Below are 15,920 nucleotides of genomic sequence, written 5' to 3'. Positions count from 1 at the left end.
ATTGTACTTGGGAATATTCATATGGGATTCAAAACGGATGCATCACATTATATCCGTAAAATTAATACTCAAATTCCCAGTTGTGTATACACAGCTGCAGTGTTTGGATAAAGTGTTTACTATAGTCTATTATTATGTGTTTTTTTTTGGAATTTCTCCCAGAAAACATTCTCATAGATTCTAAGAGGGCTATGAAAATTTCAGCTGATTCTGATAATGCCTGAGGCATCATGAAGTCCAAGAAAGCATAGAGAGAAACCCTGGAGAGTTTGCATAACTCTGCATACTATACTGTAAACACCGGAGAAGTGGTATATGCAGTCTGCTTGCTTTCTTATCTTTTTTAATGGACATTTGGGCATATATAGTAATGAAATAGTTCAAAATGATGTGAGAGGTGTGTGAACGCGAATATTCATTTATAAGCTGTGAGGTTTTGAGTTAAACCAAAACCCGAATCATGACATTTGGAAATTTCTGTCAGGACAGACCTGGTCAGTATTCGCTTTTGGCCTAATCACAAGAACGAAGAGAATTTTGTTTGAGGAACATTTTCACATTTAGATGGCAAAGCTCCACGCACATTGCTTATTCTGTATTTCCCTGTCTCTCACTTTTCTCTGTCTCTTCTTTATCTGTCTCTACCTTTCACAATCTTGTTTTCTTGCTTTTGATATTTTCTTCCTTCTGTTTTTTGTTACTGTTTATTCACAATAGTGGTTTGTCTTCTCACCCTTGCTTTCTCATTTGCTCATCTGTTGTTTCTTAAGTTTTTTTGTCCAAAAGCCCATTTTGGATTGGTAGCTCAGTGGGTAAGGCTGTGATTTACTGATTGGTAGGTCGGGTGTTCAAGCCTTGGTATTCCCAAGCTGTCACTCTTTGGGCCCTTGAGCAAGGCCCTTAGCCCTCTGTGCTCCAGGGACAGTGTATCATCGCTGAGCCTATGCTTTGACCCCAGGTTTCAAAAACAAGCTGGGATACGTAAAAAAAGAATCTCGCTGTAATGTATATGTGACAAAGGCTATTAATTTCTCATTCTCATCTCTCTCTCTCTCTCTCTCTCTCTCTCTCTCTCTCTTTTTCTTTCTCTTTCACACACATTCTCTTCCTCTCTCCCTCAAGTATGTTACACACCATACTGCCTACCAGAATTCCATGCCGGATTTGGGAGAAATCCCGTAAGACACTATTTTTCCTTCCAGTGGTTTTTCAGCTACAGCTGCAACTGTGTTTGAACTCCCTGAGGATCCCTGTAATAACATTATAAAGCAATTTCGCATAGTGTGATCATTACACATAAAAATAACTTTATCTGGACTTCTGTAAGTATCTGCCATACACATGTATCCCTTTCTGGAAATTCGTGTGTGTGTATATATATATATATATATATATATATATATATATATATATTTCCTTGGAGTGGTGAACCAGTAAGTCCCTGTGCCACCATGTCTCCTACATATTTTTTCTATTTGCTTCATTAGTTCACTCACTAAATGTTTATCCATGAACTGACTATATTTCTAGCAGCTCTTAGTGTAACAGCATATGTATTTAATGTGGCACTTTATGTGCAAATTACCACAGATGCAAATATTAATACATGCAACCAAATCATAAGGTGCTTGGAGACATTATTGGATTGATTTCTCCTGTTTTACTTAATATCAGCACACAGACACTGCTGTTAAGCCTAAAAAGCCTAAAGCTTTATTTTCCCTGAGCAAACTGATCAGGTTTTACATAACTTATGTGCAACTGGTATATGTATATAAGTTAATGGCTACAGTATTTCACAAAAGTGAGTACACCCTTCAAATTTCATCAACCGTTTTAGTAAATCTTTTAAAGGGACAACAAGCTTAAATATAGCAGTATAGCAGTACAGATTTACTGTCGTCTGAAAATAACTCAACGTACAGCCATTACAGTCTAAATAGCTGGCAATAAAGGTGAGTACAGTGTAAGTGATAACAGCTCATTGTTTAACAATGCAGTCACATGCAAAATTTTGTTTTTGTCTGCTTGACAGGACCATAAGTTTACAGTAAGCATATTATGTAACCATTATGTGCATGTACTGGCAATCAAATGTTTTTGTATATGCAGTATTAACATTAACAAAGTGTTAGACATGATTGCTGAAATTAAGCGCTTGTAAAACACCACATATTTCTGATGAATGCTGTCGTAGATATGAAAGTGAACAAAAGCTATGAAACAAGACATTGTCTTTATACATGCTAAAAACCTTTCAACCATATCTTTATTTGCCGTTATGTAATAAAAAATGTAATCTCTATAATGTGGTTTATTTTTTTATAATTACTATGATATAAGATATAAAATATATAAAACAATTTATGTTTGTTTGTTTTTTTCTAAATGAATTTATGTATTTTCTGTGCACATCTTCTAACAAAGGGAATAAACATGGCTGAGTAATTATAACAGAATAGGAAAGTTGACTTTATAGTGTAAGGAAAATAGTCGGAACCATGGGCCAAACCACATGTTAACCGTGCGGAATCTATTAACCTGATCCCTGACCTCCCTGCCAGTAATAATTGCTTTATACAAAACCTTCAAGGCCTGGTGAAAGTTTACTAGCAAAATCCTTTGGCTAACTGCAAAGCCTAGGCTATTGTGAGCAGTGTTATTACAAGTTACTCTACTTACCTCAAACAAACACTGAACACTAAATTAAAACTATGAGTATTTTACCCAGCTCGGATGTCAAACTCCGCTTGTGATCAGATCTAACTTACAGGCCGAGCAGAAATAACATCTGTGGCCTGAACAAAGTTTTCGAACTTCCTGGAAAGCCTGTGGGTTTTACATTTAGTCATTTAGCTGGAGGTTCATCCATAACCACTTACACTATCTGCTGTCTCTATTTAGCAGCGGGACTTTCGCGTTTTTCTTCTGCGGTATCAATCAGCTGGGGTCAAACCCTGTGACTAACAGGATAAAAATTTATGGGTCAAAGTAAAGTCATCAGATTGCTGAACCACCAACAAACCCTTTATTATGGTAAATGTAAAAAAAAAGTCATTGCAAACCTGTGTGTCTTTATGCCCTTCAATAAGATAAGAGGTAGTACTGCTAACTGACTTAAAAAAAAAACAGATCTTGGTTTGGTTGCTTTGGTCAGCAAAAGCTAGTGGGTTTATCTGATGTTCATCTGAAGGAATAAACAAATAAAGTTTGGTAATATATGGTACATTACATTAAGTTTTCCCTTGAATCAGTTTTTTTGCTCTGTAGGTTGTGAATCAGTCTATAAAGTACAAAAGTTCAGGTACTGGTAAGGACCCGGATTCACTATACAGACGTCTTTTGATTTATCGTGGTTCGAATCTCGTGGTCCCGCTTTATCGCAATTTTCAATTTGGCACATAAGTATTTTGTTTTGCGAAAGATCCCGATTCCAGTTCATCATAAGAAATGAGTAGCATTACAAGAAGTTCATTTATAGGTTGTAGTATCCTTCAAAGTAAAAAAAAGGGCGGAGTTCAAGACATATGTCACTACATTTAGCCAATGAAAATAAAGAACGCAGTGACGTATCTTCAACTCAGCCCCTTTTTTGACGTCATAGGACACTTCAACCAATAAACAAGCAGAGAAACTACGTATAGGCTACGCAACAGTACTGCACTTTACTACAGCACTCACTGTGAATGTGATATTGCTACGAATTTACACAAAATTCATCTCGCTATATTCTTGCGAATGTTTTCTGTGTGCTTTAAGAGTGTGGGAGGATGATTTATGTTTTAAACAATGAAATAATAAAGCATTTTTGGGGTGGCGTCCATCTATGGCGGAAATTTGTTTTTTACTACAACGATAGACGGGGGACGACTGTATAACTAGATTTTTATATTGTAAAACTTCACTTCTAGAATTTCATTAAGAAAAGTTAATGCAGTTAATGCAGAATCATAGACTTGCTAATGGGGAAAAAATATCAAACACTTAAATGCCTTATAGTCTGTATAAAACAAATATACAGGATGCCATGTTAAAAATTGCTAATATAAGTTACCATTAGAGCTGAGATGCTATGGAGATTATGACTTTATGTCTTGTAAGGGAACATAGTAAATGTCGATGGTAGTTGTGGTGCATTGTGGGGATTTAACTACATATGACCTGAAAATTATCTACAGAAATAATAACATAAGAATAGCTCTCCATTCATTACCTCAGTAAAAATATTTAAGGCAACAGTAAAACCCATGACAGTAAATGAATGCAACAGGCTCGATTGTGACTGCGTAAGAATGTGCTGTCAGAGAGATGTAATTATTATACTTCTGGCTTTTCAAGCAAAAGTGTTGAAATACTGGTGGGACAGCCCAGTCCAGGCATTTCATGATAGTCAGGAAATGTAATCTATTGTTTCGTATAGACACGAATTTCCTTTTTTCTTCATGTCAATTAGGACGAATTACAATAGGAATTATTTTTGATGCCTCCGCCAAAGTTTTCTTTTTGCCACTGGATACCACAGATGATGTATTGTTTTTTTTTCTTATTTGTTATTTATTTTTTAAATCTTCAAGCACCAATACTCAACATTTCAGCAGGAGATTTTATCCTTGTTTTAATTGCTTTATATTCGGTAAGCTACTCACTATTATAAACCATCGTCAGTGGTTCCTTTCAGCCAAAATACAGTAAATATATTCTCCCGGTTCATTAAGGAGACTGCGTTAATTAGAGACACACATTTATTACAGTATAACCCTAAACCTTTTACCCTAACCCTTATTTTCTGTCTTATTTTTTAATTAATATTAAAGAATAGGGAAAAAATATTACCTTTGGCTTTTCTGTCAGTATTACCCATGATATTCTGCCTATCGAGCTATCGAGACGGAGACAGACGAAGCAAAAAAAGAAGCAAAAAAAGAGTGAAATTCGTGTCCATGAACACGAATCAATAGATACAATGCCGTGAGACTGTGTTGGGTGGGCGCAGTTAGAATAGGTACACTCATCTCGAATGCATTGTAAAATTTGATTATAGTATGTAGTCACTATTGAGACACAAAAGCAGATTGCTGTTTTCACACGACTCTGTGTAGCTTTAGAAAAACAACGGCACCTACGTACACTTGTAGTGAGTATAGCAAGTAATCTTCTGTAATGTTGTTGAGTACATTGTGGGATTTGGCACTTTTCATGCCACCAAAGTCCAAAAAATATTACATTGTCAGTGCTAGCAGTCGAGTATTATCTTAGGATACGCTTTAAAGACTTGTAACGAGAACGACTATTAGATTTCTGTAGAAATTATATGAAGGAAATGTGTAGAAATACCAATATAGCACTTACATAACTGACTGCCTTCATTAAAACACACGACACATGACTTTTTTGTTTTTCATTTTGTGTACAACTTGTGTGTAGCTGTATAATGGAAATCTAATAGTCCATTTTTTTAAAAGGTCATTGAGCCGTTGTGTTTCGGTGTTCTTTTGTTTTTCATAAAGGTAATGTCAGACAGGCTGTACAGTTCTCAGCATCGTGATGGAAAAATAGTGGTGGAAACAAGTGAAACTACCCTGGTAGACGGGTAGACAATTATACCTTATCAGATTTTTGAATATTCTAAATATGTATATGATTAAGGTTGTAGTTTATTAATATATTAAACAATAATAAGATTAATTTTCTTAAGAAATGTTGCATACACCCTAGAAGTCATGAAACTTGAAACTTAAAAGCCCTTTTCTTTACAACTACATACCAATTTTTTTTTTATTATTATTCATCCGAAGTATTAAAACAGGTCATAGTGGCATTATTGTTCTCACCATGTTTGGCACAGGTAAAAGCAGATGATGTAATTTTGCTAATTCTTCATTCGAGCATTCAGAAGATGTACAAAGCCCTGCTTTAGAGAGCCCTGCATCTCCTCGGTTCTGTGTCCACCTGAAAGAGAGCTTTGATCTGATGTGTATTATCACAGTTGGACCGGAATGATAAATGCACTTTTCTCGTTTGTGATTTGAAAGTGAAATTAGTTCCACTGTGAGTGTGCTGGTTGAAACAGTCAGGCTCTAACAGTGCTGTGTATGCAAACCACACAGGAGCACAGTGCATCTCATTCAAGTGCAAAAAAAGGAGTGACTCTGAATTGACTATGGTGGAAATTATTCCTAATGTCAACTATATACTGAACCTCAAACCTTAGTGTGTATTAAAATATTGCAGTTCCCTGTAATATCAAACAGTTTTATTTGATTAATAATTTCAAATTTGTCTGTTTATATATATATATATATATATATATATATATATATATATATATATATATAACGTTCAGTTTTAGGTTGTATAAATTATTGTGGCTATTGAACCCATTGCTGTTTCTTGTCCTAGATTAAAAGGTAAAAGGCACGTTAGTTTATCTATTGTGCCAGTTCATGGCATTTTGTGACCCACTGGATCAGATTGCTTTCCTGGCTCAACACAAAACCAGTGTTGAGGGAACAGGGGACTTTGCCAACCCCGACCCCCTTTCTCTTTTTGGCTTTTAACTTTTCTGTCTTTCTTTTTTTTTATGTTTATTACTTTGGATGCTAATACTGCTACACTCAATCTTTTAGCCTTTGCGTGGTCCTCTGTGTGTAAAAAAGTAAAGACTACTTTAAACAAACACAGGGAGACGTCTGTCTTATGAGTTTGCAGTTTAGCTGATTAAAGCTGATTAAACCTCGACTGACCTTCTTATTTCAGCCAGTTAGGCTTTGCAACTGGCAGCTCATTCAAAACTTGAGTTTCTTTTTGGGATTTTAGAGGAAGCTTCATTCACTGAAAGTATTGGGTCTGTCACTGGTTGTGTCAGACATTTGTCTGGACCTGGCCATGTTTTTATTTAAAGCTTGCACAAATTGATCCAGCTTCTGAGATTAACCTCTATTGCAACCTCTGAGGAATTTACTACTTTGCTCATCTGCATTTGTTCCAAGAGTCAACTCTACTGCTTTTGTCCAATGACCTGACTGGACATCTACATCTACAAGTCTTGCCTACCATCTAAATATACAATAAACCATAAATAAACCATGCAATTTTTGCATGTACAGAGTAAGAATTTCTAGTTTGTAGAGCTTAATTATTGTATATCAGTACATCATTTTTAGAACTACCGTAATTTCTGGATTATAAAGCGCACCCATATATAAGTCGCACCTACTGAATTTGACAAATATTTTTATTTTTAACATAAATAAGCCGCACCTGTCTATAATCCTGTCTACACTGAATCTAATAAATTTTACAAAGGCTTTAACGAAAGACACTAAATGCAATATGTTGCACTTCTATTAGGAGCATAGCGGTATTTTGGGAATAGTCTGCCACTGCATTCTTCCGGTATTATTGCGTGTGTGAAGACTGAGGATTATGTCCTTATTATTTTCTGATGCTCATTTCTAAGTTTCTTTGACTAACCCATAATGCTGTTCCCAAGAAAAATAAAAAAAGCACGAGTTTTGGAAACCTGTCTGTGCTTATATGATTTCTGTTGCAACTGGAGTTAGCGAGCTCCTTCACACTGACTAAACGCGTTACAACGGTTTGTATCTAAACAGTAGCCGACCATGTAAGTCATTGTTCACTTTTTTCCTCCTTCCTTTCACATCTACAGTGGTACCTTGACCTACGAGTGCATTAATGCACTAGTTTTCCCTGGTATGAGCAGTCTCTCGGTCGATTTTTTTTGCTTTGTTATGCAAGCAAAAAATTGAGGTACGAGCTCGAGACGGCGCTGCTAGATGGCGAAGCGAAGCCAGAAAGCGAAGATTGTGACGAAAATTAAGATAAGCAAAAAAAAAAAGTAAAAATTGTTAAAATAGTTTTCTCTCCACCTCCGCTTATTGCCTCTACCCCCTCCACACACACACACACACACACACACACACACACACACCACCACCGGCGTTTTCGTTAGCTCAAGTCGTCTTAACTCCAAGGAAAATACACTGAATAAAACCTTATTATATCTTTACATACTCTTTCTATTATGTTTTTATACAAGATTTGTTATTTAGAAATGTATTTTCCAATTTAATAACATCAAACATAAAAACAGGGTGTCATTTTAAGGGGGTTGGAAACGGATTAATGCCATTTTAAGTATTTTTAATATGGAAAACTGATTTGATGTGCGAGCAAATTTAGATACGAACTCGTCCACAGAACGAATTAAACTCGTAGGTCAAGGTACCACTGTATTTCTCTGGGGACTTTATGTTTTGTCATCGTTGTGAGCCACCGGTGGAAGTTTTTTCTCCCGAAGCCGTGCAGCTCAGAACACAGGTGAGGTGCGTTTTTTGTTTCCGTTTGGAAATTTCATTGGTCTAATGTTATGTCGCTCAGTTCTTTTTCTAACTTCGCTCGGTGTTTCACTATGGGAATCGCTTTAGGCGTGACCTACTATGGAAGCTCCAATGACACCACGTCTGTCTTGACAGACAGGTTGACCTGGGATCAGGCTCCGCCTCACCTTATCTCTCAGGTCGGCCCCTTCTAACATCATTTCACGCTTTCTTCCCGTGAGGGACTACACTAAGCTCTCTCAGCACGTCCTGTTATCGGCTGGTTTTCGCTTAACTGTTCACTGTGCGGGCCGTCATTGGATTCCGCCACCGAACGCAAGGTCAGTCTTACAGGATCGCGCTGAGCGACATCACGGAATAGCGTCCGCGTCGAGGCGAGCTATTCCTATTCCGTCCTGCTGGGTATTAAGTTACACGGTGGGAACGTGGTAGCGTCAAGCTACTACAGGCTTTGCGCGTCAAGGCGAAGCTTTTTGGAGGGCTAAATACCCTGCGAACATCGAAAAGACTAACGTGTTGTGACGAGTCTCATTTCTCCGTGCTCAGCCATGTCGACGGTCATCCCCCCCACCAAAGGGAATGAGTCGAAGATCAGGGAGGCTGCATCCCGCCCGTGTCCATCATCATGTGAAGCGACCATCTCGGGCAGGGACCCTCACCTGATGTGCATCACGTGCATGGGCCCGAAGCATGCTCAAACGTCGCTCGCAGACCCGCAAGCATGCGCTCACTGCGCGTCGATGCCGGTGAAACACTTGGAGAGACGGCTGAGAGTGGCGGTGGCTAACCAACAGGACCCGTGCCTGTCTGGCGCTGGCGCGTGGTCGACGGCCATCAGCCGCGAGCTTCCACGAGCTGGGCGGAACTGATGGAGGCCGAATCGCCGGTCATGCCGCCTCTGTTCGATAACCTCCTCGCGGAGGATGAGGAACGACCGTGCGACGAGGACGCAGAGGGCGATGCAAACCCTGACTTCCTCGACCTGGACATGGAGGACGAGGATGAGGACAGCAGCGGTCCCTTCCCCGCCCAACAGTTGAGACCCCAGAGTGTGGGCGACGCGACCTCACAGGCCGAAGGTAACCTGCATGAGGTATACAAGCGAGCTGCAGCTAAGCTAGGCCTAGCCTGGCCCGCGGCCCAGGACGCGGAGGGAGCTGTGAGAGACCTTTACGACGGGAAAAGGCTGCCGCCTGCTCAACCCGCTGCTAGACAGCTCCTGCTCGCCGTGCCGGCTTGCATGAAGGAGATGTCTCGTTTCTGGTCTAGCCCCTTCAAGAGCAAGCTTCCCGCAAAAGGATGCTCCAAGCTGGAGATTCAGGGGATGGAAGAGCTGGGGTTGGCCGGACCCCCAGCTGTGGAGCCTTCAGTGGCTTACCACCTCCATCCGAATCGGCGTTCTATCTCTGCCTCATCTCAGATTGCACTGCCGGGAAAAATCGAAAGATTGACGGCGTCCATCCATCAGAGGATGTATAAATACGCGGCGCAGCCAGTGTGCTCGCTAAACGCCGTGACTTTACTGTCCACGTACCAGGTGGAGATTTTGGAGGAGATGGGACGAAACCGTCTGCCCCACCCCGAGGAGCGAAAGAAAAAGCGTGCGACCTCACACGCGAATGTTCTCCTGTCCTCCTTTCTACGCCGGCAAAGAAAAGGAGACGGGAACACAGCCCGGTTCAAGGTTCCGTAAGGGATTCCTCCCTAGCTTCTCCTCGGGTTCGAGGAACAAGGGAATATGTTCGGTGTCACCAAGCACTCACGACATTTGTTCATTCGCACGTCAGTTCAGACGATTGCGCAATAAAGATTGCATCATCGCATCCAAGCCACGGGCTGAGGGCGATGTGTTCACAAAAGATAATGAAAAGAGAAAACTCAATAAATTGTTCCGGCGGCGGAGAGCCGTCAGGGCTTTTACTCCCGATACTTCGTGATCCCGAAAAGAGAAAGCACACCTCTTCGTCCGATCTTGGACTTGCGTGTGTTAAACATGCACCTGAGAAAATATTCGTTCAGAATGCTGACACACAAAGCACTCTGTCGATCGATCCGTCCAAACAACTGGTTTGTGACGATCGATCTATCAGAAGCGTATTTTCACATAGACGTTTACCGGTCACACAGAAAATATTTAAGGTTTGCACACAGAGACACTGCCTACGAGTTTCAAACCATTCCGTTCGGACTGTCTCTCGCTCCGAGAACGTTCAGCAAGTGTGTGGAGGCGGCTCTTTTGCCGTTGAGAAACAGCGGGATTCGGATTTTGTCTTATATAGACGATTATCTGATATGCTCCTCGTCAAGAGAACGAGCGATCAGAGATGCGGAGAGCGTAGTCACACATCTCTGCAACCTGGGTTTCAATATAAACAGGGAAAAGAGCCGCTTGTGCCCCGCGCAGTGCGCGGAATATCTAGGGCTCAATATAAACTCCCTCTCCTATCGAATCACGCTGACAGAGAGGAGAATCACATCCCTCATACAGTGTCGCTCCCGTTTTCGGGCGGGGACTATGGTCCCGTTTCGAGTATGTTTGCGAATGCTGGGCTTAATGGCCTCAGTGATTTCTGTGGTGCGGCTGGGGCTTCTCATGATGAGAGATTTTCAGACATGGGTCGCGGCCGGTCAAAATAACGCATGCGTGCATTTTAGGTCGGGGATTCCCTTGGGGGCGGTGTCGTCTAGGGTTACTATGACGACAGACGCTTCTTTGGTGGGCTGGGGCGCGACCCTAATGGGCAGAGCTGTGAACGGCGTTTGGCCTCCACAGCTGATCCCGAGACATATAAACTTCTTGGAGTTGTTGGCAGTGTTTCTGGCACTGAAACATTTTCTGGCTTTCATAGAGGGCCGTCATGTGCTGGTGAAAACCGACAATTCCACAGTGGTCGCATACATCAACCGGCAGGGGGGGGGTGCTCCCTCAAGTTGCATCAGTTAGCGAGGAAACTGATAATGTGGTGCGACACGAGGCTTTTGTCTATTAGAGCGACTCTTGTTCCAGGCATATGGAACAAGGGTGCAGATCTGTTGTCCAGGGGAAACCCCCTGTACGGAGAATGGAAACTGCACACCCAGGTGGTGGAGCAGATATGGCAGAGATACGGCCGGGCCGCTGTAGATCTCTACGCCTCGCGAGAAAACGCTCAGTGTCCTCTGTATTTCTCTCTAAGGGACAAAGATGCTCCGTTGGGTGTGGATGCGCTAGCTCACCCGTGGCCAAACATTCTTCTCTACGCATTCCCTTCACTGAGCATGATTTCCCCCACCCTGGCCAGGGTCAGGGAACTCAGCTTGTCACTGATTCTGATAGCTCCACGTTGGGCGTCCAGGCACTGGGTCGCAGAAATAATTCAGCTGCTGTCAGATCGGCCGTGGCCACTCCCTCCACGGAGGGACCTTCTGTCCCAGGCGGGCGGAGAGATTTATCATCCGCACCCGGACAGGTTAGCTCTCTGGACTTGGCCCGTGAGAGGTGGAACTTGAGTGTGGCAGGTTTACCCCATCGGTTATACACACTATCCAAAATGCTAGGGCCTTGTCTACTCGCACGCTTTATGACAATAAATGGCGAGTTTTTGAGTACTGGTGTGGCCGTAGTAACATTGTCTCTTTCCAGTGTTCTGTGGGAGACATATTGTGCTTTCTCCAGGATTTGCTGGATAAAGGGAGAGCTTTCTCTACTTTGAATGTGTATCTGGCGGCTATCTCTGCGTGTCATGTCGGGTTTGGTAACGAACCTGCGGGTCAGCACCCTTTGATTAGTTGGTTTATGAAAGGTGCACGCCGTATTAGGCCGGTGTCCCGGCGGTTAGTGCCCCAGTGGGACCTGTCTTTGGTTTTGGAGGCCCTTTCTCACCACCCCTTCGAGCCGGTGGATGGCATAGGGCTAAATTTTCTTTCTTTTAAGACAGCACTGCTTGTGGCTCTAGTGACTGCTAAGCGTGTGAGTGAGCTGCAAGCCCTGTCTGTCAGTCCATCCTGCTTACAGTTTGCCCCGGGTCTCACGAAGGTTTCCTTTCGCCCTAATCCGGCGTTTGTACCTAAAGTGGTGGATTCGTCTTATAGATGTCCCGTTACGGAACTTTTGGCTTTCCACCCTCCTCCGTTTTCATCTCAGGAGGAGGAGAGTTTGAGTTCCTTGTGCCCAGTGTGGGCCCTCCATACGTATGTCAGGAGGACCGGCGGGTTTGAGGAAATCTGACGAGCTGTTCGTGTCATGGGCGACCCCTCACAAAGGGAAGCCGTTGTCGAGACAGCGGCTGTCCCACTGGATTGTGGAGGCTATATGTCTAGCATACAAATGCAGTGGTTTTTAGGCACCTGCGAGTCTGAGGGCCCACTCTACTAGAGGGATGGCGACATCTTGGGCCCTACTTAAGGGAGTTTCTGTTCAGGACATTTGTGCGGCGGCTGGTTGGGCTTCGCCGCACACCTTTGTGCGGTTTTATAGACTGGATGTGTCTGAGTCTTCCTTAGCACATGCGGTGCTGGGAGCCAGATGTCCTGAGCCCATGTGATTGGGTGTAGCGGGATCATGTGCAATCCGGGAGTGGTCTATATCTCCCATAGTGAAACACCGAGCGAAGTTAGAAAAAGAATGATGGGTTACTTGACGTAATCCCGGGTTCTTTGATAACAGAGTGAGGTGTTTCACCAGCACTTCCCTCCTTGCACTGGGACGGGAAGAAATCTCGCTGGAATGATGTTAGAAGGGGCCGACCTGAGAGATAAGGTGAGGCGGAGCCTGATCTCAGGTCGACCTGTCTGTCAAGACAGACGTGGTGTCATTGGAGCTTCCGTAGTAGGTCACGCCTAAAGCGATTCCCATAGTGAAACACCTCACTCTGTTATCAAAGAACCCGGGATTACGTCAAGTAACCCATCGTTTTTTGGCTTGAAGTTTGTGAAACCGGGAAAAACCCAGGAAAAATCCATAATTTGTTTTTTTTTTCTTTGTTGTTTAAGTGTTTCGTGGTTCAAAACGTGGGAAAAAAGTAGCGGCTTATAGTCCGAAAAATACAGTAATCAAAAATTATATAAGCAAAAGCACTAGCAAATGCCAACTCTGAAACATGACATAATTTCGAACCAGCCAGTGTGACAGTAAATGAGCAAGTTGCATTAATATATAATGTATTAATATATATATGCCCATAATCACAGACCGAGAATTCACCACCAATAGGCCTGACATTGATATCATATCTATCTATCTATCTATCTATCTATCTATCTATCTATCTATCTATCTATCTATCTATCTATCTATCTATCTATCCATCCATCCATCCATCCATCCATCCATCCATCCATCCATCCATCCATCCCTCTTTAGAGATTAAGTAGGGAAATTAGGTTGTTTCCAGGTCTGGGTGGAGTTTCACATTCATAATTCATTTTTTGGTACTTGAGTTTCCTACTATTTTCCAAAAAACTTTCCACTGAATAGATTCCACCCTATACTCACACAAGTTGAAGTGAAATATGTAAGAAAGTGATGCCTGTAACTGAATGTCTCTGAAACAAATTGTGCCAATGCCAATTATCTTTTACTAAGATAACTGCAACAGTTCAATATGCAATTCCTATATGAAATGTTAAATATGTCCCATAATTTACGAGCAGTGAGAAGGATTTTTATTAGAGGAAATATAAGTAGCTCTAGGGTCTTGGGTTTAATCTTGAGCCCTGGTTATTATCTGTGTAGAGTATTACATGCTCTTTTCCAGTCCACATGGGTTTTTGCATATTCTTGTTTCCCTTTCATGTCCTAAAAACATGCCCTATAGCCGGATTGGCTAATTTCCCATAGGAGTGGCTTTTGCTTTCCTGTCTATCGTGTACTGTGCAATGAGTGACTTTAGGATTCACTATAACACTGAATGCTTTTAGTCAGTGTGTGGTCACTTTCCATTAAATCTTACTGTAATGGAAAATGGTGTTTCCATAGAAAATGGAAAATATGACTGCTGTAAGATTTATTCTCAGAGCAGAAACTTTTCTCTTCACTACAAAGTAATGTCCTGTCCAGTTCATCTTTTGTACATGCACAATTCTAGATGAATCCTAAACTATCCAATGTATATATTAACTAAATCTGGATGATTTTTTTTAATTAGAGAATGTGCATTGAAAAACTCATGTTGTTGAACTCCTTATTTGTGCTTTGGAACATCTGGTAAACATTTGATATCTCCGTTGGAGGGTTGGCATGCAGAGAGTTAATGAATGGTCTTCTTGTGCTCAGTGCATTTTGTAAATTTCCAACATGCTCCGACTTGCTGTGTGAATATGAGTGTGTTGAGCGACATTACGTACAGAAAAAAAGAACGGAAGCAATAAAGGATAAGAGATTGGAGATAGTGAATAAATAAATGAATGAATTGATTTGACACTAGGTTGCCAGGTACTTATCCAAACATCACAAAAAAACTGTTTACTTGACTTATTGAAGACAATTGAACAACGAGGCACTAATCATGTCGTCTGCCATTCGAAACATCACCTGTGTAAATCTTACAGCTACATGACAGACATTAGTTTTGTCTTGCAGGAAGAGAGCTTTGGGTGCTAATACTGGGTCAACATCCTAGAGAGCATCGTGTCGGCATTCCTGAATTCAAATACGTTGGCAACATGCATGGTAATGAGGTGAGACACACACTCACACAGATACCCTCTAAGTCAAACCTCTCTGTCTATATTCATTACTCCTGGAAACCATTGTGGCCAGTTTTATGCAGTAGCAAATAAAAGTGCTCTTTTATATAACCGAACAAAACATTTTGAGAAATGCCTTCGACCAAGGCAAACGGAGCCAGTCTTCCATGTCCATCTTTTTTTTTTTTCAAGGGATGCTGCATTTGCATTGGTTTGTTTAATGTGAATGTTGGCTTTAAATACTGTGTATTTTGTTTGGGGTCTGTTTAATATGGGAACATGAGCGTTATAGATGGCGGAGTCCTCAAAAAGCTCAGAGAGAAGCAGTGTGATAACAAGCAGAGAACATTTTCGATTAATTGCATATGTATACAAATAAATATATAATTTAAGTATCATCCACTCTAATTGGACAGATATGTTGAAGCATAAAGCACTGTATTTATGTCTCTAACTAAAATAAATGTAGCAGTCCTGATCAGAGACAGAGGATCTCATAACCCACCGCTCAGTAATGCTAGTCTCACTTCAACAGATCAAAACTGTATCAAAGTGTTGAATCTCACTTTTCTCTTACTAAAACCTGGAAAAAGAGTCATGTGAGTGGGGACAAATGAAGAGTCACAACTACTACTGTTCAAAATAATAATATTGAAATGTACAAAAGTTTGTGGACACATGACCATAATATTTGAATGTGCTTTTTAAACATTCCATTCCACATTATGTGTCCATTTGTACTACCTAAACTAAACTTAACTGTTCTGGAAAGATGTTCCAATAAATATTTGAGTGTGCTTGTGGAGATGTGTGCCAGGGGCGATTCTAGGATTTTTTTTAATGGGGTGGCACAGGGGGGAATCAAGAAAGAGTCAGGAGCGGCCCATGGGAAAA

At 41.4% G+C, this 15,920-nt stretch overlaps 1 protein-coding gene across 2 annotated transcripts in view; it reads left to right on the top strand.

Annotated features, from left to right (window-relative positions):
• The window catches only part of cpm (carboxypeptidase M), a 38,341-nt gene that overhangs the window by 1,897 nt on the left and 20,524 nt on the right, over window positions 1-15,920 (top strand). Inside the window, exon 3 of one of the 2 annotated variants that reach the window (XM_046874089.1) lies at window positions 14,920-15,017. In XM_046874089.1, the coding sequence (XP_046730045.1) occupies window positions 14,920-15,017 (98 nt within the window). Of the gene's footprint in view, window positions 1-14,919; window positions 15,018-15,920 lie in introns of those variants that run through there. The other variant, XM_046874090.1, reaches the window with a different exon arrangement.

Source organism: Silurus meridionalis, chromosome 18, assembly GCF_014805685.1.
Source record: "Silurus meridionalis isolate SWU-2019-XX chromosome 18, ASM1480568v1, whole genome shotgun sequence".
Taxonomy (NCBI): domain Eukaryota; kingdom Metazoa; phylum Chordata; class Actinopteri; order Siluriformes; family Siluridae; genus Silurus; species Silurus meridionalis.
The sequence above is the reverse complement of the archived record's forward strand: the minus strand, read 5'-3'. Positions and strand labels throughout refer to the sequence as shown.